General features: G+C 55.7%; 1 protein-coding gene across 1 annotated transcript in view; it reads left to right on the top strand.

Annotated features, from left to right (window-relative positions):
- The first annotated feature begins 3989 nt into the window (after positions 1–3989).
- NUP160 (nucleoporin 160) overlaps positions 3990–21152 on the top strand; it is a 31200-nt gene continuing 14037 nt past the window's right edge. The window contains exons 1-18 of the mRNA XM_075712263.1: positions 3990–4192; positions 4307–4517; positions 7505–7727; positions 7964–8042; positions 8867–8981; positions 9823–9981; positions 12007–12084; positions 12307–12404; positions 13269–13353; positions 13817–13885; positions 14634–14717; positions 15621–15791; positions 15928–16027; positions 17666–17831; positions 18446–18561; positions 18665–18825; positions 20163–20296; positions 20641–20711. Coding sequence (XP_075568378.1) covers positions 3990–4192; positions 4307–4517; positions 7505–7727; positions 7964–8042; positions 8867–8981; positions 9823–9981; positions 12007–12084; positions 12307–12404; positions 13269–13353; positions 13817–13885; positions 14634–14717; positions 15621–15791; positions 15928–16027; positions 17666–17831; positions 18446–18561; positions 18665–18825; positions 20163–20296; positions 20641–20711 — 2323 coding nt within the window. The remainder of the gene's footprint in view (positions 4193–4306; positions 4518–7504; positions 7728–7963; positions 8043–8866; positions 8982–9822; positions 9982–12006; positions 12085–12306; positions 12405–13268; positions 13354–13816; positions 13886–14633; positions 14718–15620; positions 15792–15927; positions 16028–17665; positions 17832–18445; positions 18562–18664; positions 18826–20162; positions 20297–20640; positions 20712–21152) is intronic.

Here is a 21152-nt window from a genome sequence, read left to right as displayed (position 1 = left end):
CCCACCGGCACCCGCAGTGCCGGGCACCCCGGGCCCCACAGCTCCCTGCCCCACCGGCACCCACAGCACGGGGCTCCGTGTCCCACCGAGACCCACAGCTCCCGCCCCACGGGGATGCAACTGCTCCCGCCCTACCGGGACCCACGGATCCTGCTCCACCGGGATGCAATGGCTCCCACCCCACCGGCACCCCCGGCGCCGGGCACCCCCATGACCCACGGCGCCTGCTCCACCGGGACCCACGGCGCCCACGGTGCTGGGCACCCGCGGGACCCACAGCCGCCGCCCCACCGGGACCCACGGCTCCTACTCCACCGGGAACGACATTCCTCCCCCCCTTCCTGCTCCCCCCACCCCCGCCGAGGGGACCCCGGCCGCCGCGCACGCCGTGTCCCGTTCCCGCCGGCGCGCCCCGTCCCCGCGCGCGCCCCCGTTCCCGCCGGCGCCCCCGCCGCCGCCCGCGCGCCGGACTCACCGCGCGCCGCCGCCGCCGCCGCCCCGGCCCGATCGTGCCCGCAGGAAGCGGCGGGAGAGCCCCGGGGGGCGGGGACTGCGGCCGCCCCGCCCGGGCCGCCGGGCTGCTCCGGCATCGCCCCGGCCCCCGCCCGTTCCCGGACACGGTCCCGGAGCCTCCCGGGAGGAGCGGTCCCGCAACGAGCCCGGGCGCCGGCCCGGCCGCAGTCCCGGCACGATCGTGGTGTGGTCCCGGGAACGGTCCCGGTGCTGTCCCGGTGCGGTCCCGGTACGGTCCCGGGGTGCACCGAGGCACGGCGTGGGGGGAGCCCGCACCCACCGGGGCACACCGTGGGGGCTCAGCCTGAGGGGACACGGGCAGCCCATGGGGTCCCTGCCCCAGCTATGGGGACCCCCAGGTCCCTGCCCGAGGGGACACAGGCACCCCGTGGGGTCCCAGCCCCATCCACTGGCACCCCCAGGTCCCTGCCCGAGGGGACACAGGCACCCCGTGGGGTCCCAGCCCCATCCACTGGCACCCCCAGGTCCCTGCCCGAGGGGGACGCGGGCACCCCGTGGGGTCCATCCCGAGGGGGTATGGGCACCCTGTGGGGTCCCTGCCCCAGCTATGGGGACCCCCAGGTCCCTGCCTGAGGGGACACGGGCACCCCGTGGGGTCCCAGACCCATCCACTGGCACCCCCAGGTCCCTGCTTGAGGGGACACGGGCACCCCATGGAGTCCCGTCCCAAGGGGACTCGGGCACCCCCAAGTCCCAGCCCAAGGGGACATGGGCAGCCCATGGGGTCCCAGCCCCATCCACGGGCACCGGCACCCCCAGGTCCCATCCCGAGGGGACACAGGGCACCCCATGGGGTCCCAGCCCCAGCCATGAGCACCCTCATGTCCCAGCCTGAGGGGACATGGGCACCCCCACGTCCCTGCCCAAGGGGATGCAGGCACCCATGGGGTGCAGCCCGAGGGGACACAGGGCACATCATGGGGTCCCAGCCCCAGCCACGGGCACCCCCAGGTCCCATCCCAAGGGGACACAGGCACCCCGTGGGGTCCCAGCCCCATCCACAGGCACCCCCAAGTCCCATCCCGAGGGAACACGGGCACCCCATGGGGTCCCACCCCCAGCCATAAGCACCCCGAGGTCCCTGCCTGAGGGGACATGGGCACCCCCAGGTCCGAGCCCGAGGAGACACAGGGCACCCCATGGGGTCCCAGCCCCAGCCATGAGCACCCTCATGTCCCAGCCTGAGGGGACACGGGCACCCCCATGTCCCTGCCCAAGGGGACGCAGGCACCCATGGGGTCCAGCCCAAGGGGTCACAGGCACCCTGCGGGGTCCCAGCCCCAGCCACGGGCACCCCCAGGTCCCATCCCGAGGGGACACGGGCACCCCATGGTGTCCCTGCCCCGTGGGACCCCACAAGGCAGGCAGAGCCCCCGGGTGCCACTGGCCATGGGGCCGCCACCGCCATGGGGCAGATGTGGGGTGCTGCGAGCCCCCCCCTTGGGGCCGGGGCAGCACGGGTGCCCGCGGGCAGGGGCGTGCACCCCACGTCCCCGCATCTGCCCTTTCCCTCGCCTGCGCCTGGCATGGCCCCGGCACGGCGCTGCCTCCCCACCGCGTCTGCCACGCCGCGTGAGCCCCGAAAGCCGGCTGGCACCAGCTCCCCATGGGGTCCTAGAGCACCCTGGGGTGCTTCGAGCCCCCCTAAATAAACCAAGACGGGGCTGCCGGAGCCCCCGGCCCACATGTGGCACCCCGGCACCCCATGGCACCTGCCGCCGCCAGAATAGAGCCATTCTGCAGGCGGGCGGCTGGGCGCCTTGTGCCGCCGGCGCCGGGCTCCCGCTCAAAGGCAGGATTGTTCCAGGCCGGCTGCCCCCGGCGTGCCCGGCCAGGCCGCCGGCACCGATCGCGGCACGGCGTCATGGGGGGAGCGTGGGGTGGTTATCGCCGGGCCGGTGGGGTTGAGGGGGTCCCCTCCGCCCTTGCCGGCACGCCGACACGTGCTCTGCCGGCAGCCCGGCCCTGGCGTGGCTGGCACGCGCCGCAGCCTCGCCACGGCACGGCACGGCACGGCACGGCACGGCACGCGGCTGCCGGCGGCTTCACCGGGCCGAGGCGTGGGGAGGAGGCGGGGGCCGGAGGCTGGCACGGGGCCCGGGTGGGCCTGGGAAGGGGCCCTGGGGGGGACATGGGGCTGCTCCGGCCCCCCTAACCCAGACCCTGGCCTGGGCCCCTCTCCCCAAACCCCCCTCCCCAGCCCCCCTCCCCTTCCCCTCTCCCCCAGCCCCTCTCTCCCCAAATCCCTCTCCCCCAAACACCCTCTCCAAACCCTCTCCCCGCACCCCCCTCCCCAGATTCCCATCCCATAACCCTCTCCCCGGACCCTCTCCCCAGACCCCCTGTCCCCAGACCCCCTTCCGACCCCTCTCCCCAATCCACCTCCCCTTCCCCTCTCCCCCTCTCCCCTCCCCAGACCCCGTCCCCAAATCCCCCTCCAAGACCCTCTCCCCAACCCCCCTCACCTTCCCTCCTCCCCTTCTCCTCTCCCCAGACCCCCTCCCCAAATCCCCCTCCAAGATCCTCTCCCCAATCCCCCCTCCCCAGACCCCCTCCCCAAACTCCTCTCCCCTTCCCCTCTTCCCAAATCCCCCTCCCCTTCCCCTCTTCCCAAACCCCTCTCCCCAGACCCCCTCCCCAAACTCCTCTCCCCTTCCCCTCTCCCCAACCCCCCTTCCCAGACCCCCACCCCTTTCCCCCTCCCCAAACCCCTCTCCCCAGACCCCCTCCCCTTCCCCTCTCCGCAGACCCTCTCCCGAAACCCCCTCCCCTTCCCCTCTCCCCAAATCCCTGTCCCCAAACCCCTCTCCCCAGCCCCCCACCCCTCTCCCCCTCCCCTTCCCCTCTCCGCAGACCCTCACCCCTCTCCCCCCTCCCCAAATCCCTCTCCCCTCTCCCCCTCCCCTCTCCCCAGGCCCCCCTCCCCTTCCCCTCTTATAAAACCCCTCTCCCCAAACCCCTCTCCCCATACCCCCTCCCCAAACTCCTCTCCCCTTCCCCTCTCCCCTTCCCCTCTCCCCAAGCCCCCTCCCCTTCCCCTCTCTCCTTCCCCTCCCCCCAAACTCCTCTCCCCTTCCCCTCTCCCCAAACTCCTCTCCCCTTCCCCTCTCCCCAAACCCCCTTCCCAGACCCCCACCCCTTTCCCCCTCCCCAAGCCCCTCTCCCCAAACCACCTCCCCTTCCCCTCTCCCCAGACCCCCTCCCGAAACCCCCTCCCCTTCCCCTGTCCCCAAACCCCTCTCCCCAGCCCCCTCTCCCCCTCCCCTCTCCCCTTTCCCCCTCCCCAAACCCCTCTCCCCTCTCCCCCTCCCCAGACCCCTCTCCCCTCTCCCCCTCCCTTCCCCCCCCCGCCTCGCTCCCCCCGCCCGCCCACCAGGGGGCGCCGCAGCCCGCCCGGCCCCGCCCCCTCCCTTCCCGTGACGCCCCGCGCGCCGAGGCGGGAAGGCGGCGCTAAGATGGCGGCGGGGCTGGCGGAGCGGAGCTGCCTGGAGCTGAGCCCGGCGGCTCGGGGCCCACCGCGGCGGCTTCGGGAGGTGGTTTTTACCCCCCCCGGGACGGCTCCGCTCCCCGCCGGCCGCTACGGGGATAGCGCCGGTGGTTTTTGCTACCAGGAGAGCGCGCAGCTCGCCGCCGCCACCAGGAACCGCTTCGTGCGGTGGTGAGTGCGGGCCCGGACCCGGTGGACCCCCCCCCCCTTCCCTGCTCGGGCCCGCTTCTCCCCCACCCCGACTGTGCCCGCCGTCCTTACACCTTCCCCGGTCTCTTCCCTCAGGACCACATCGGGGGACACGGTGGAGCTGGTGGAGGAATCTCTGGACGTCAACCTGCTGAACAACGCCGTGCGGCTCCGCATCCAGGGCTGCCCCTTCCTACCGGGCGGCGTGCACCTCTGCGAAGTACAGAGCCACCTGGTCGTCCTGCTGATCACCGGGCAGACGGTGCATCGCCTGCTCCTGCCCCATCCCGCCCGCATGTACCGCAGCGTGAGTATCGGGGTGGCCTGCGCCCCCGCCTGCGTCGGCCACCGGCCTGGGGTCTGCCTGTCAGGAGCCCTCAGCGAAGCCGCTAAGCGCCGTGCAAAATAGCAAAGGCCTCGGCGCAGGCACAAAGTGCTGCTTCACGCCTGTGCTGCTTTATGGCCGTGACAGGGTTCATTTTGGCCAGCAGAGGATTAATTTTCATCATAGTAGCTTGTATGGTGCCGTGTTTTAGATTTGCGACGCAACCGGCGCTGATAACGCGCTAATAGCTTAGCTTTTGCTGAGCAGTGTTTGTGCAGCCTCAAGGCCTTCTCTGTTTCTCGCTCTGCCCCCCACGTGAGCAGATTTGGGGGTGCACAGTGGTTTGGGAGGGGGCACAACTGAGCAGACGGCCTGAGCTAACCAAAGGGATGTTCCATGCCATATAACATCATGCTTGGCAATAAGAGGGAAAAGAGGGGTTTTGCGGGGGGGTTAGCCACCTTTTGCTTGGGAACTGGCTGGGTGTCAGTCTATCCAGCCTTTGTGTCCCTTGTTTTGTTTTCTTTTCTTCTGCTTGTCTTCCACTTATTAAGCAATCATTTTTTTATCTTCACCTCCAAGTTTTCATGCTTTTATTCTTCCTTTCCTCTTCCCTCATCCCACTTGGCGGGGAGAGCGAGCATGTGGCTGTGTGCTGCCGCGTGCTGCTTAGCTGCCCAGCTGGATTAACCCCCAACACCGCCCTGTCATGGGGCTTCACACAAACCCCATTGCCGCTTCCGTGCCCGTGTCGTGTGGGCTGGCTGTAGAAACACCAGAGGCGAGCTGCTGATGGCTATGAAGCTCAGCTTTTCCTGAGCCCTTTCCAGTTGGGCTGAATTTTCTCCCCTGCCAAATAGACCGTATACTGCTTTTGGCTAGGATGGAGTTGGGTTTTTTTCACAGCAGCTCATGTGGTGGATTTGTTCTATGTACATAATCATAGAATAGAATCATAGAATTGTTTAGGTTGGAAAAGACCTTTAAGATCATCCAGTCCAACCATTAACCCAACACTACCAAGTCCACCACTAAGCCAATTAAGGGGAGAGGAAGAATTAATTTCATGTTTCCTTGCTTGGTGGCTGCATTATTTTTTAATGAAAGTAAAAACTAGGAATCATTAAGGTTGGAAAAGACCTCTAAGATCATCAGTCCAACCATCAGCCCAACACCCCCATGCCCGCTAAACCATGGCCCAAAGTGCCACGTCTGCCCGTTTTTGGAACCCCTCCAGGGATGGGCACTCCCCCACCTCTCTGGGCAGCCTCTTCCAATGCTTGGCCACTCTTTCCATCGAGAAATTTTTCAAAATATCCAATCTAAACCTCCCCTGATGCAGCTTGAGCCCATTTCCTCTCATCCTGTCGCTGGTTACTTGGGAGAAGAGACCAGCACCCCCCTCACTGCCCCCTCCTTGTGACCCGAACAGAGTTGGGAACACGCCGCTGCTTGAGCTGTCGCTGAGCAGTGCATGCACAGCGTTGGGGGCTTCTCTGTTTCTCGCTCTGCTCCCCAAACAAGTTGGCTGTGGTGGGCAGGAGGCTGGGACAGGGAGGGGACAGTCCCTGTGCTGTGACACCGCGTTCAGTGACACAGAGGGGAGGGGACTGGGCCAGGTGACCGTTTTTTGGGGGTGGCTGGGCATCAGGCTGCTTGGAGGAGGTGGTGAGGGATTGCTTTGGCATCATGTGGTTTGGTTTTATTTTATTCTCCTTTTTCCTTCGCTTATTAAACCATCTTTGTCTCGACCCATGAGTTTTTGTTGCTCTTATTCTCCCGCGCACGGCTGGGGGCAGTTACCTGCCAGCTGGATCAGTCTGCCACGACAGATCTGTTTCATGGCTCTGCGGTGGGGATTTGTACCATGGCCTAGAACCCTCCGGTGTTTCCAGAGGTGCAGAGCTGGAGCCTGTCAGGCTTCCCCAAGTTTTGTGGAAACCTCTGCAATTTAGTTTCTTACAGTCCAAACTTTTCCAGTGAAATTTCTTTAGAGATATTATCAACTGCTAAACTCCAAGTGTTCTGATTTTGGGGCAGATACAGCAGGTACGCTCGTCAGTGCGGGGTAGTTCTCTGTGTGGAATTGAAAACTGCTGGGGAAAAGAGTTGGGTAGGAAAAGCAAGCTGGAAATCTCCCGCTTTGTTTGGAACTGAACGTACTCAGGCCGCACACGGGGGAGGCAGAGGCCGTAGGCATCGGATTTGCAGCCTTTGCCCCAAAGCTGAGGGTGTTTCAGATCTGTGAACAGGGCTCCGATTTCGACGAAAGTCGGTGACATAACCTGAAATGAGGCTTGGAGGTGGCTCTGCCGGTGGTCCCGGGGCCTGGCCTTGTGGCAATGGGGACAAAGTACGCTTTGGAAGTAGGGACTGTGCTTCCGAGGGAGGCCTGGCTGCGTTTGTAACTTGTCCTCTGTACGCAGCAAAGTATAGAATCTTTTTATTTCAGGTGGAAGATGGATTTTATGCAAAATTTGCATCAAGTTTACCTGTTTGCTGTGACTTTTTCTCTCGTGTCTGCTTCTGGTGTGTCTTGTCCTGTCTCTTTCCTCTTTTGGAGAGCTTATCTCTTGCTTTTAGCGTTCCAGACAGCTTTCCCAAGGGATGATGCTGTGCTATTGCAGAGCTGCTCTTCACAGGACTCGTTACCAGCGTTTTGCTAGGAGCTGTCTCGAAGCAGCTGATGGACTGCGGGACTCCTTTGGGGGTGTTACAGTATATGAGAGCGTGAGCGTTCTGCTAGAAAATTGCCGGTTTTGAAATCCCTTTCATATCTGCTCATAAAGAGCGGTGGTTGTGAGTTAACAGTAGGGGAAACAGGAGTGGTAATGATGAAAGTTCTTAGTGGAAAAATCCTTTTTATTGAGCAGCAGCGTCGCAGCTGCCATTCCACAGGTGTCTGGTTGGTTCTGTGCCTTGTATATGCATGCTCAGGATTTGTACTCTCTGCTGTTTCCCTCCTCCAGGAGCTGATAACAGAGAGCCAAATCCAGTCCGTGTTTACAGATATCGGCAAAATCAACTTCAGAGATCCTTCGAATTACTACCTGATTCCCAGCGTGCCAGGCCTGGCGTCTAATTCTGTTGCCTCAGCGGCGTGGCTTAGCAGCGAGGGGGAGGCTCTCTTCGCTCTGCCCTCTGCTTCGGGAGGGATCTTCGTCCTTAAGCTGCCTCCTCACGATGCGCCTGGTAAGGAGCAGGAATGGGCTGCCTCCTCGCACCCGCCTCTGCAAAACACCGCTCGGCACGGCATCCCCTCCCCTGGCTTTGAACTTGAGTTTGATTTTTGGCGTGCGTCGTACAAATTCACTCCACGCACACAGAAGCTCTTTTACGTCGTGCCTGCGAAGCCCCTCGCCGGTGGCAGTAAATATTTTGTTAACGAGCACTCAGTACATTTCTTAACATCGCTTTTGTTTTGAAAGGAACGGTTACGGTTGTGGAATTGAAACAGAGCTCGGTGATGCAGCGTTTCCTTACCGGTTGGATGCCAACTGCCATCAGGTTAGTCTCTGGTGATGAGTAAGTGGAACTAATTTTGTCTTTTTGATCCCCTCACCTAGAGTTTCTAGCTGAAGTCAGACGGGCAAGTCAGCATCTGTAAATGCTCTGCCAGGAAAGTTAACTGGGTCACAGGACCTATCGCAGTACGGAAGTTGGGACTTGAACACTGGATTAGTTCATCTTAATGGGGTCCTGCTGATTCTGTGTGTCCGTGTCTACAAATACGTTATATCTAGTAATTGGCCTCCAAGGATTTGCCCAGGATGTGGCTCGCGGCCAGCGTAGATTAAGGATTACAACAGTTGTATGTTCTTGCCCTTGTTCTGAAATGTCAGGCTTGTTCCTGACCGGCAGAGGTTACGGGTGGGTGACACGGATGCTCTGCGTGCAGACTGGGCTCGGTGTTGGATTGTAATCATTACGGTATCTCGGAGTGCACAACCAAATTCTAGGCCCTGTAACTTGGAACTGGGAGCGAGTTCCCTGACGCCCTGAATGACTTTGACCGTCAGCGGTGCGTTGCTTGGGGCTGGTCGGATCCTTGCTTCCCTCTGGATCCTTTGCCCGCGTTCTGCAAGCATTTGGCTGGGGTTGGGGAAGCCAGGGATGTGTTTTGGCTCCGCAAAAGCGGGTGAAAAACAGCATTACGGTGTGGTGGGCTTCTCTGCGCCTTGGTCCCGCGCAGTCCTGTAATGCTGCTCTCTCCTCCTGGTCTCACACCACTGGTTTATTTGTTTTTAAACACAGCGTGATAGAAACCCTGTGCCTTGGATCTATGCGCTAGCCTTGATTTTCTTCTAAGCTGTTGAAATCTGTGTTTTCAGAGGTGACTGTGGCCCATCGGACCTGCCTGTCAGCCTCTCTGTTCACTGCCTGGATCACGATGCCTTTCTCTTTGCTCTCTGCCAGGACCATAAACTTCGGATGTGGTCCTATAAGGTGAGCGAGGCCTGCGTTCGGGGGAGCAGCGTCTTCCATCGCTGCTCGGGTGATTGTCTGAGGCTTAAGAAATGAAGGCTGAGTGGTTGGCATAGATTTGATCTGCCATTAAATTGTCACTGAGTGGACTTCTGCACGCCGGGATTCAGGGCAATATGCGAAAATTGTTCTGGCGTGTGTTTGTAGCCGCGTTTGGAAAGCGGGTGGTGGGTCTTCTCTGCGGCAAAGCCTTCTGTATAGGGTAAGAGGCTGTATTAGGTTATTTACAAATGTACTGGAGCGTTTAGGAAGGCAGGGAGGAGCGCTTCAAGGGCCGAGGAGGCACACCAAATGGATTTTCTACTGCTTTAGCAGTAATAAGAGCGTCTTTGTAACATGGCTCCTTGTCAACAAGAAGTTAATAAAAGCCCTCTGCTCGCTGCATGCCAGTTGCTCCAAATATCAGTGCCAAGGCTAATCGACCAGCACAACTGCTTTCACGGCTCATCTGCACTGGAATGTGTGCATGCGTTACGGGAGGGAGGGGAAGTTTTATCCTACGTGCCTGCGCTCTGAAAGCCCATGTGCTCGGTGGGAGAGGGCGCAGGTGAGCTGGGGAAAGCTAAGCAGTGGTTCAGGTATGCATACGGATGCTTTTCTTGCATCACAGTGGTTCAGGTACGCGTATGGATGCTTTCCTTGCATCACAGTGGTTCAGGTACGCGTACGGATGCTTTACTTGCATCCTTTAGAGGAAGATCTGGGAAGACTTTGGCCAGAAGGGGAAGGATGAGGGAGCAGGGCAGTTTCTCAGTCCTGAATCTTTCCTGTGCTACTTTCCTGATACCTTTATTTTGCGTAGGATCAAATGTGCCTGATGGTTGCAGATCTGCTGGAGTTCATGCCGGTCAGCAGGGACCTGCGGCTCGCAGCTGGGACTGGGCACCAACTGCGCCTGGCCTTCTCCCCGTCCCTGGGGCTTTACCTCGGAGTGTACATGCACGCGCCCAAGCGAGGGCAGGTATGGAGCGTGGGGCTTCCTCGCTGCGAGTGCATCTTTCTTGGGCTGCGTGGAAAATACGTTGTTCCTCCTTGGATTTGGGTCTGTAAGGCAAGAAATAGGGAGAAGTTTAACGTCTGCCCCTCTGTAGAGAGCAGTACTTTCTGAATAAACATTTTTATTCTCAAAGCACTGCGAGATACATGTGCTGCTCTTGCTTTGGGAGTGGAACTCCCCGTGTGACTAAGCTGTGCTGTAAGCGCTAGTTCACTTTTTCACCTCCTGTTCCAGTAGGATCCTGAAAACACATATGTGCCGTGGGAAAAGGAAAGGTCTGAAAGGAGCTAAAAGCATGGAAATACTGATAGTATATTTATGTCGGGCTCCTGGGAGTGTGCGGGCGCATTGCTGTGCGTTGCCAAACGTTGACTTCTGTAGAACTTCTGCTTCTTGCGGTGAATAATAAATTTAGCAGGACAGGAATGACGGCACAGCGTAGTCTCATCTGTTGGACAGCTTACCCTTTCCGTTCTCCAGGGGATTCACATATGGAGTAGAAGCCCATATTGTGACTTCTGCTGTCCCACTAGTGCTCTGCTTGCTCTGGTAAGAACACGCAGAGCTTGGTTTGCAGCAAGTGGCCTGAGGATTCAGGGCTTTTCCACCTTAGTCTCCTTACTTGCCTGCATCACGTTGTTGCTAGCGGTGCCCAGCAGTGTTGTTTTTATCATTTTTCTGGTTTAGTCTTCCAAAAGGCAACTAGAAATCCTTCAGGTTCAGGCAGAGATGAGTGTCCTTCCTGGGAAGGCTGAAGTCAGTGATGTCAGTACGTGGCGCAGAGGGTCACCTTGGCTGGGTCTGTGGCTGGTGGCGCGTGGCATGCTCAGCTCGGCCCTCCTGCCCTCAGCCCTTGGGGTCTGGTGACTGTAGGATCAGGCAAGGAGAGGGACTGGAGAGATGGGTAGGATCCAGGGTAGGAAGGCTCTGCAGAGGGATCTGGTCAGGCTGGACTGATGGGCCGAGGCCAGTTGTATGGGGTTCAACAAGGCCAAGTGCCGGGTGCTGCCCTTGGGTCACAACAAGCCCATGCAATGCTCCAGGCTTGGGGAAGAGTGGCTGGAAAGCTGCCTGGCGGAAAAGGACCTGGGGGTGTTGGTCGACAGCCGGCTGAACATGAGCCAGCAGTGTGCCCAGGTGGCCAAGGCGGCCAACAGCATCCTGGCTTGTATCAGGAACAGTGTGGCCAGCAGGAGCAGGGAAGCGGTTGTCCCCTTGTACTCAGCACTGATGAGGCTGCACTTGGAATACTGTGTCCAGTTTTGGGGCCCGCAGTTCAATAAAGACATTGAGGTGCTGGAGCGTGTCCAGAGAAGGGCAACGGAGCTGGTGAAGGGTGTGGAGCACAGGGCTGGTGGGGAGCGGCTGAGGGAGCTGGGGGTGTTCATCCTGGAGAAGAGGAGGGTGAGGGGAGACCTGATCGCTCTCTGCAGCTGCCTGACAGGAGGGTGCAGTGAGGTGGGTGTTGGTCTCTTCTCCCAAGTAACCAGTGATAGGACGAGAGGAAATGGGCTCAAGCTGTGTCAGGGGAGGTTTAGATTGGATATTAGGAAAGATTTCTTCATGGAAAGGGTATTCAAGCATCGGAAGAGGCTGCCCAGAGAGGTGGTGGAGTCCCCATCCCTGGAGGGTTTCAAAAAAATGGGCAGAGGTGGCACTCTGGGCCATGGTTTAGTGGGCATGGGGGTGTTGGGTTGATGGTTGGCCTGATGATCTTCAAAGTCCTTTCCAACCTTAATGATTCCTAGTTTTTACTTTCATTAAAAAATAATCCAGCCACCAAAGCAGGAAACATGAAATTAATTCTTCCTCTCCCCTTAATTGGCTTAGTGGTGGACTTGGTAGTGTTAGGTCAATGGTTGGACTGGATGATCTTAAAGGTCTTTTCCAACCTAAATGATTCTAGGATTCTATGTGGAGCTTCCCCGCGACGTGCTGGTTATTGGCTTAGCAGTCCTTTAGCAAAAGACTTACGAGATGTGTTTGTAGTTCTGTGTCTTCCAGCTGGTGAGCACCGAGAGCAACCGCTACAGCCTTGACCACATATCCTCCCTGTTCTCCTCGCAGGTGAGCGCTGGGGCCCGGCTCCCCCAGAAGGCATGGAGACAAGGGAGGGTTGCTTACTGAGGGATCAGAGGCCTGGACTTGGGGATTTAACTGTGAAGAAAGAATTCTTTCCCAAATGTGGTTAAATGATACGAGGCAACGTTTTGCTGTTGTTAACTACGCATGTCTCCCTGCTGTACTTGAGTTTATGATAAGAAGGTAAATATGTGCTCTCTCTCCTAGGAGACTCTTGTTGACTTTGCCTTAACCTCGGCTGAGATCTGGGCGCTGTGGCACAACGAAGAGAACCAAACCGTTGTGAAATACATCAACTTTGAGCAGTGAGTTTCTGCACTGAATCGCTAGTGTCGACGGCCTCGCGGGGGGCTAACTGCAGGAGCAGTTGCCCGATGCTGCTCATTAAAAGCACCGAGCGAGTTCCTCAGTTTTTTTCTGTCCTGCTTTGCTAACTGAAGTGTGGGGAGAGGCAGCGGTTCCCAGTTCTTCCTATCGTGGTGTTCGTGTCACGTACGCAACTGTGTCTTCCTGCAGTGCAGATTATATGGATTTTTTACTTTTTTTTTTTTTGGTTCTGCTTTATAGTAAAGCTACAGCTCAGCTGCAGGAATGTGAAAAATGTAAAAAGCTGGGTGGCAGGCTTGCTGGGAGTGGAGGCCGCTGTGAGCGTGTCGGAGGGAGGGCTGTATTTCACTGACAGCTCCTTCAAAACATAACTGGCTGGTTTCTTCCAAGAAAGATGTTTTGAGGAGACCAGTGATGTGAAAGCATCGGTTCTAGCTTTATAAAGCTGAGAGGGCAGGCTTGGTGCATAACCAGACCAGGGAGTTAAATTCTGGGTTAAAAAAAAAAAAAAAATGCTGTGAGTGTGCAGGTTTGGGCAGAAGAATCTACTGATCAGTCTGAGAGCAAGTTGCTTGGTGAGCATGTGTGATGGGGAGAATGTTGATGTAAATTAAGGAATCCAACCTGTTCTGGTAGCTCAGGGCTGGCGATGCCACTGTGAAGTTCTCCTGTCGCTTGTCGCTAGACAAAGCTCCTCTGGTACCAGATCCAAGGGGCTGTGGTTGCTGTAAAGTCTGCGATCGCTGGTAAAAGCGACAGGTTTGGTTCAGGTGGCTGCTCCCAGGTGTGCTGGGTTGGAGCGTTGCAATGCAAAGCTGATCCTCGTTTTATTTTTCTTCCAGAAATGTCGCGGGCCAGTGGAACCAGGTCTTTGTGCAGCCACTGCCTGAAGAGGAAGTGATGGTTCGACACGATCAGGACCCCAGGGTGAGCCAACTATAAAAGAGCAACGAGAAGTAATGAAACTTCTCTGCCCAGGAGGAGAACATTAAAACAGTTCAAGTGTACAAATTATATTGATACAGTCTCAAAATTACTCCAAATTAAAGGGGACAAGCCTTAGCCTTTATTACCACAGCATTAAAGCGCTAAGCGTGGTTATGAAACCAGAAGTTGAGGGATGAGGAGAATTTCAAGTCAGTCGAGAGAGCCTTGAGACAAGACGTGAATAAACAAGACTTGGAGTGTGCGGGAAGCGGCGGCGATGACGGGAACTGCAAAGGGGTTGGAAGAGGAGAGGTTGGAGCAGGGTGTGGGTGTGAACAAGCTGGAAAGAAATACAGATCCAGGGGATGAGCTTGAGAATGGCAGGAAGGAGCAGAAGCAGTATCTTAAATGCTCTCCTCCTGACACGTGTGTTTCCTTAAATTGCTGTCTTGTTCCTTTGCAGGAAGCCTACCTGGAATATCTCTTCATGCCTGGCCAGTTCACAAACGCAGCTATCCAGAAGGCTTTACAGGTGAGTGAGAGGGCATTTGGCGCTCTCTGTTCAGCTTCTTCCTGGCTGTTTAGGTGTGAGGCAACAGGGTTCCTTGGAGCTCTTGGCAGGCATCGGTTTGCATTTGATAGTTTGTAGCCCTGTCAGTAGTCACAGAAGTGAGTTAGCAGCTGTTGTGCCATACTTCAGCCGGTGTGTGTGCTGACGGCGGGAGGCAGAATGTGGTTTCCAGAAAACGTTTTCCCTTAGGACAGCAGGTTGCTGAGCTTGCTTTTCGTTGCCTGCCGCTTTAGCCAGGTGAACGGAGACTCTCAGTGCACTGTAGTGCTGTTTCTTAGAATGTATCCGCTCGGTTCTGGCTCCTCTAGGACTGTTAAGGGTAGAGCAAGGCAACACACGGTGCCTTTTCGGCAAAAAACAGAAAAGCCAAACTTCTGCCGCTCCGACCGTTTTGATTCTTTGTGCTGTGACCTGAGGGAGGGGCCTACAGCAAGGTACAAGAGAGCCGCTGCGAAGGTGCGCGGCCCTTCTTTCCTTACATCCCAGCGCACTGCCTGCCAGGAGGCTTCCTCCATTTCCACGGGAAGAGTGAAGCTGGCTGTACGTCCATGTACCCCACATTAAGCAGCCAGCCATGGTTTTTAATACTTTTGTCCTGCAAAGCGCTGGCTGATGCTCTCGTGTTTGCTTGACGTCACTCAGTGCTGCTTGAACCTCGGGGAGGCAGCTCTCTTGCTTTAAAGTAAAAGTTTACTGTGCTGCTTTTCAGATCTTTTCTCAAGAAACTGAGGGACACATGGATCTGACATGGGATGAGTTAAAAAAAGAGGTTACCTTAGCCGTGGAAAGCGAGGTGAGATTTCTTTTTTCCCCATGATGTTTTCTGCTTTCATCCGTTGTGTGCAGTACTGTGATGGTTTGGCGAAGTTAAATGAGGTGCAAAGTGACCCCAGGCCTTGTTTTTATCCTTTGTCTCTCCAAAGGAGTTATGTGACTTTTTAAAAAAGTATGAATCTTCATCCTTCCTGCCTGGCTTTTCCATTCTCTCTTCTTTTTTGGAGTCCTTTCTTCGTGTTCTACTCTCTCCACTCCCTGGGAGCGCTTTGCATGCAGCATGCTTTGCTGGTCGCGCATGGCGTGCAGCCCGTTCTCAGCTCCCTGCACAGGGGTGCTGGCCACCACCACGCAGAGCTGTTGCTCATAATTTTGGGCACCCGAAGATAATCTGCTTAGGGGACCTGTCTGAAAGATCAACCAGCTGTCCTTTTGGGTCTGAATTTCCCCCATTTCATCCTACTTCTCTTGATTTTACTCTGATAAGCCTGATTCTCTAAGCCAGCAGTCCTTCCATCTGCAGCTCATCCTTGAGGCTGCTTAAACTTGCTAGAAAGTTTGCAAAAAAAGGCGGTTTTTGTATCCTCTATAGCAATCTTCATGCATGATATTTTTAAAGAGCTCTGCAGTGCTGCCCTTTTTCTTCATACCGTTGGTGCTTCTTTATCTAAGGTTGTATAGAAATGGTTCTTCTGGGCTTTGTTCCCCTTGCTGTTTGCTGTGTGATTCAGTGCTGTAGGAAAAAACCTTAGATTTTGATGGTAAGGTGGTGGGGAAGAGAACGGTAACTGGTGTTTATAAGTCTTAACCGTGTAAAGGTGTGACACCAGTCATGAGAGACAAGACAGCAATCTGAACGCTATAATTTTTCGCTCTGGTTCACCGCCTGTATTCATCTGAGGTCTTGTTTTGGTTCTGTTAGTTCCAGGCCAGCGTGACAGAATATGAGTGCTCGCTGGAGGATTTTCGGCAGCTGCAGGCGGAGTTCTGGTCCAAGTTCTATGCCTGCTGCCTTCAGTACCAAGAAGCCCTCTCACGGCCCCTGGCCCTGCACTTGAATCCCTACACCAGCATGGTGTGCCTGCTGAAGAAGGTGAGGCCGAGCGGTGGCGGCTCTTTGGCTGCTGTGGCCAACTGAAGCAGTGAGCAGTGATCGCCGGGGAGGAGTTCTTCCGACTGAGGTGTGCATTTGGGGAGCTCAAAGAAGGGCTTTCTCCTCACCTTTCTAGGGCTCCCTGTCTTTCCTTGTGCCCTGCTCCTTGGTGGACCATCTCTATCTCCTCTCTAACGAGCATCTCCTGACTGAGGACGACGCTGCCATCTTTGATGGTAAGTGAGGAGACGTGGAGCTTTTGCATCTACGGGGCTGAAATGCTGCGTGTCAGGGAAGTCCTAGGCAGAGGGATGTGGGAGTTTCCATAGAGGTCTCTCGAAGTGCTCCTGATTCCATAGTTGTCTACATGGAGATAATTTTCTTATTTTGGAATTTGTGGGGAGTTTTATTTTGTGAAACCTGCCATCGTGCTCACACCAGGAATTAGAAAATGGTGTCAAGGCTGCAAATCTGCCGTGACTCATTTCAGATAAGTTAAAAAGGAAGAATCTTAGATTACAGGCTGCGTGTTGCTCAGTGACAAGGACCTGCACTGATGGATCCTTCGCCCTTGTAGCTTTATAAACTCTGCGTAGGCTGCGGTTAACTGGTGCCCTCTTCATGCCTGCTCTTTTTGGGACAGATCCTGCCAGGTCGGAGCTCCATAGCGTGCTGGCAGGTCCCCAGTCCTGCTGGGGAGAGTGGGATGCGGCAGCTTGTGTTTCTGACACGTGGGTGACCCCCCCATACGAACCCCGCTTAACGTTACCTCCGCTGGGTGCTTGCTCAGCTTTGCCGTCCCCACCGAGAGCCGTATGGCCTACTCTGACTCGGTGCAAGCGGTTCTCTTGCGTAAAATCCCGCAACCTGCGTGTCTTGCTGATGGAGTAAACTCCTTTCTAAGACGACAGACGAGAAGGAAACTTGTGATCCTCTAAGCAGCCCAGCATGCTGGGCTCAACTACCCAGTTCTGCAAGCTTAGTTTTTAGTGCAATGTTTTTGTATAAATGTTTTCATGTAAGCCGTGGAGAGGGACCGTGCCGTTTCTTGTCTCCGGGAAGTAAATGCCAGAGTGCGGCAAAACCTGTCGTTCATATTGTTGCCACAGTGCCCTCTATGCTTTGCTGGCTGTGGAATGATGTTTCACAGGAAAAAGGCAACGGAAAATGTTACCTAAGCTCCACTTTCATGCTTGAGTGATTTTTATATATTTTTTTTTTTTTTAATAAAGAAGAATCCTCATCCGTTTGGTTGAGCTATTTCTGGATCTGAGGGAAGGAAAGCTGGAGGCCAGGGCTGGGTTTGGGAGGCTAGTGGTTCCTGCCCTGTCTGTTTCAAACTTCTCAAAAAATGTGACTTAATTTTAAAAAGGCATACATAAAGGATTGCCTTGCAAAGCAGCGATTTAAACCCTCCGTACTGAATTTTCAGATCACTTTTAAGAATGTGAAAATCCTCTCTTGGCTGTGAGAGGTGGTGCTGCAAATGGAGAGCTGCTGTGAGGAGAGCGTGTTCTGCCTGGCAGAGCTGAGCTGTCTGAGCCGTTTGCTCTGGGGTTTTTTTGCTCTTATGCTGCACTAATGATTTCCTTTCAACCTGTGACTGGAGAAAATCCCTTGGAGGGAATTCTGTTGTTTTATTGTTGCATCAGTATTTTTTTAATTTCCAAATAATAAATCCCAAATCTTTCCCTTGTCGACTCCTAAGTTTTAATTCAGCCTCGTAGTTAACAGGGAAGGGTCGGTTTGAGGGACTGAGACCAATCTGCTGCTAGTAGTTTGCTGATACGAGCTGAACTAACTGGTTTTGAATGGTCCTCCCACCCTCGCTTTGAAATCTCTTGTAAATATACAGTTAGATTCTTTCATTACAGATATGGAGATGTCTCGTGATGTTGTCTGTCTTGTCCAGTGCCTTCGACTGATCGGAGAATCAATTTCCATGGAAATGGCATTCACAATGGAAATGGCTTGCTTCCACCTCCAGCCTCCAGAAAAGGCTGCAGAGGAGATCGTGGAGGACTTGATAGCTAATGACACGTAAGGAGATGTTTTTGCAGAAGCTCCCCTGCAGGCAGGCGCGGATGGCTGAGCAGGGATTGCCTGGAGCTGTCCTTGATTGGCATCAAAGCGCATTTGAGATGTGCGGGCTCTCCCTGCGCTGCAGGAGACTTTTCCCAGTCCCCTCAGAGATGGGGAGCATGGGTATTGGTGACATTAGCAGGGTCTTCCGTCCAGAACCCCCTTGCTGTTGCCTGGGGCCCTCCTGAAAAGGCGTTTTGGGGATTTTCAGGGGAGATAGAGAGCAGAAGAGGAACAAGTTCCTATTAGGTGATCAGTGTGGGAAGCAAGACGTTAGGTAGAGGTCAGAGCCTTGGTCAGGCCACGTGGTTACTGCGCTTGCCTCCTGAAATCATTCCCCCGTGGAATGCCAGCTATCCGACTGTTATTTCCTGGGTAGCCTGGGGGAGTGGAATAAATAGACTGGTCCCTGCAGGCGCTGTAATAAAACTCCAAGCCAGAAGAGGATTCCCTTCAAGAACGTCCAGGCTGATCAGATACGCTTCCTTCCAGGGAGGATCAGTAAGGGAGGAAAGGGAGCCCCCTTGAGTTAAAACCCCATGTTGCTGATTATTATCTTTTTCACTTTGCAGGGAAAATGTGATGGAGGATATACACAGCAAACTGCAGGAGATCAGAAACCCCATCCATGCCATCGGAGTGCTCATCCGCGAAATGGACTACGAGACAGATGCTGACACGGAAAGAGGTGAAAGCTCTACAGCAGCGCGTTGGGGCTGGGAAAGCAGCGGTTCAGCGAGTGTTCTGGTTGGTCTCGTTCCCCCCCTTACTGAGGCGATTGTATCTTTCAGCTCATCACCTAAATATGCGCATGAACCTCACCCAGCTGTACGGTAGTGGTACCGCTGTCAGCGTGGTTTGCTGGGGGGTATGTAAGATTGCCACGATCCGTTTCCTGATCTGTCGGGACCTGTTGTTCCTCCAACAGCTGTTGCTGCGGCTTGGAGATCCTGTGAGTACAGCCCTTGAAGCTACTGCTACGCTCTTTGAACTTTCGGATCTGGGGTTCTGCTGGTGCCAGACTGAGAGCTCTGTCTCTTCCCACAAAACACCGGAGGCTGTTTGAACTAGCCCAAGGCTTGGGCAAGCCCTGTTCTCTCCTCCAGCTGCTTTTGTCATCCTAAGCAAAGCAGTGGTGCGCTGCACTCCTGCCCTAACTCCCTCTTTCCACGCTGAGCTTCCAGGAAGCAGGAAGCAAAACTTTCTTTGCGGGAGGAGGGCATTGTTTCCAGCCTCCCGTCTGAAACGGCGCTGCCTGAGCACATACTGTTCTCCCGTCTATTCCCCATCCCTCCTGCACCGCCGCGCAGCCCAGCACGCACACGCTTGCAGCCTTGTTCTCTGGCGATGCAGCACCTTTGCGTCACGGCAGCAGCGTTCACCCGGAGGCTGTTGTTTCAGCCTCTGTGAGGCTGCTCCGGCCGGCGCAAACAGCCGCCGTGATGGCAGCTGTGTTTGTGGTCATGGGGTGGGCTGGGCTGGGTCTGTCCTGTTGGGCCTGTGGCCACGTGAGGGATGGCGCTGATGGTTTGGGTGGACGCAGGGGAGCGGAGTAAGTCCACAGACAGGGGGAGCGTTGTTTAAACCAATATTATTTACTTGGAAACATTACTCCAGTAGTTTCTTGGCTGAAAAGAAATCCCCTTCTTCCTGGATAAGGTCACTCTGGGAACATTTAAAGCACATTGCAAGGTGCCCTTCTGGATCCAGGCGCTCTCAAGGCACGTGACCTGCTGCTTGCTTGTTGAGGAGCTGCTGCTTTGCCACCTTGACACACTTGTGTCCTTCACAAGCGTGGATTGCTTTTCCCTCCCGTGTCGCCAAGGTGTGCTGCTCTTGGCTGGAGCATACGGCGATGCGATGCCTGTGCAGCAGGGCTGGGCCCCGAGATGGCCTCTGCAGCAAAGCCGTGATTTCGCTCTCGGTGACAGCGCAAAGCACCTTTTTGCTGGTGTCCCTGGCATCAGCAGGTGCTGGTGTTCATAGGCTAAAGAAACGTTCGGTGTGCTTGCTTTGTTAAACTTTCCCCAGGGGGTCGGGGCCACCGGAATAGTGAACTCACCCCTTGGTCCTGAGGTGACACTTAATTTGCGACTGGGTTATTCTGGCACATGCAAGAGTCCTGCTGGTCTCCTGGGGGGGTTGAGTTAATTGCCGGGCTATTGCCTGCCTCGGTGTTCGCAGGAGGGATGAGCTGGGCCTGGTACAAACCTCACTGATGGCCCTTGTCCTGCCGTTGCTCTCTGGGCTTGGCCTCTCGGTGAGTCAACCTCTGTGGTTTGCTTGCAGATGGTTTTGGGAGGGGGACAGCTGTTCCAGTCTCAGCAGGACCTGCTGCACCGCACCTCTCCCCTGCTGCTGTCCTACTACCTGATCAGGTGGGCAAGCCAGTGCCTTGCGTCTGACGTCCCTGTCGACACGCTGTAAGTCTCTACTGCACCCGTTCTGTCCTTGAATGATTGTAGGTTCCTGCTAAATCCACCTGAAATGCCCTTCCTGGTATGAAAAGCTGGTGGTTGCTGTGGGAGTATCACTCTAGGAGTCAGGTTGTGCTGGGGAAGGGTGGGTTTTTGGGGTTGTGGGGTTTTTTTTTTTCTTTCCATGTTTTGAGCTGACTCTGCCTTGTGCTAATTCTGCCGTGTGAGGTCTCGCTGTTCTGGGCACTGTTGCCTTTTTCGGCAGTAGGAGTCTTTTGAGTTGAACAATGAGCACAATTAAAGCAGGAGGCGTTTTGTTGTCTCTTCACTGATGCCTTTTTCTTCTCTAGGGAGTCGAATCTGCAGCATCTCTCTGTGTTGGAGTTAGCAGACACCACTGCTGTAACACCCCATAAGCTAGGTAAGATGTCCACAGTTCATCAGCTCTCCGTTTCTGTTATTTATACCTCTTGCACTCCGTGTCTCTGCCACCCGAGGGAAATGCTTCGTGCAGTGAGCTAATGGAGCGCGTGGTGGAATGACCTCACTCTACGTCAAGATGTTTGTCATGCTGTCCACCAAAAAACGATGACAAAACCAAAAGTATCTTGTAGCGTTGCACTCGGACCAGAGACGTGGATCTTATCCTCAGCCTGAGGAGGATGGGAAGGCCTCACTCAGCCGAATGTTATTAATTCTGGCCCTGGCAGTATCAGCCAAGCTCATCTCTCGCTTCTGTGCGATACAGTGGCTGTAGTGGGTCAGACCAGCCCTGTCCTGCTCGCTAGCCTTTATCCCACAGCGGCCAGGAACTCAGGGAAGCGAGAAAACGTAGAAATACTTCCCCAAAACGTGCTTGCGC

The sequence above is a fragment of the Pelecanus crispus genome, chromosome 6, assembly GCF_030463565.1.
Source record: "Pelecanus crispus isolate bPelCri1 chromosome 6, bPelCri1.pri, whole genome shotgun sequence".
NCBI lineage: Eukaryota > Metazoa > Chordata > Aves > Pelecaniformes > Pelecanidae > Pelecanus > Pelecanus crispus.
The sequence above is the reverse complement of the archived record's forward strand: the minus strand, read 5'-3'. Positions and strand labels throughout refer to the sequence as shown.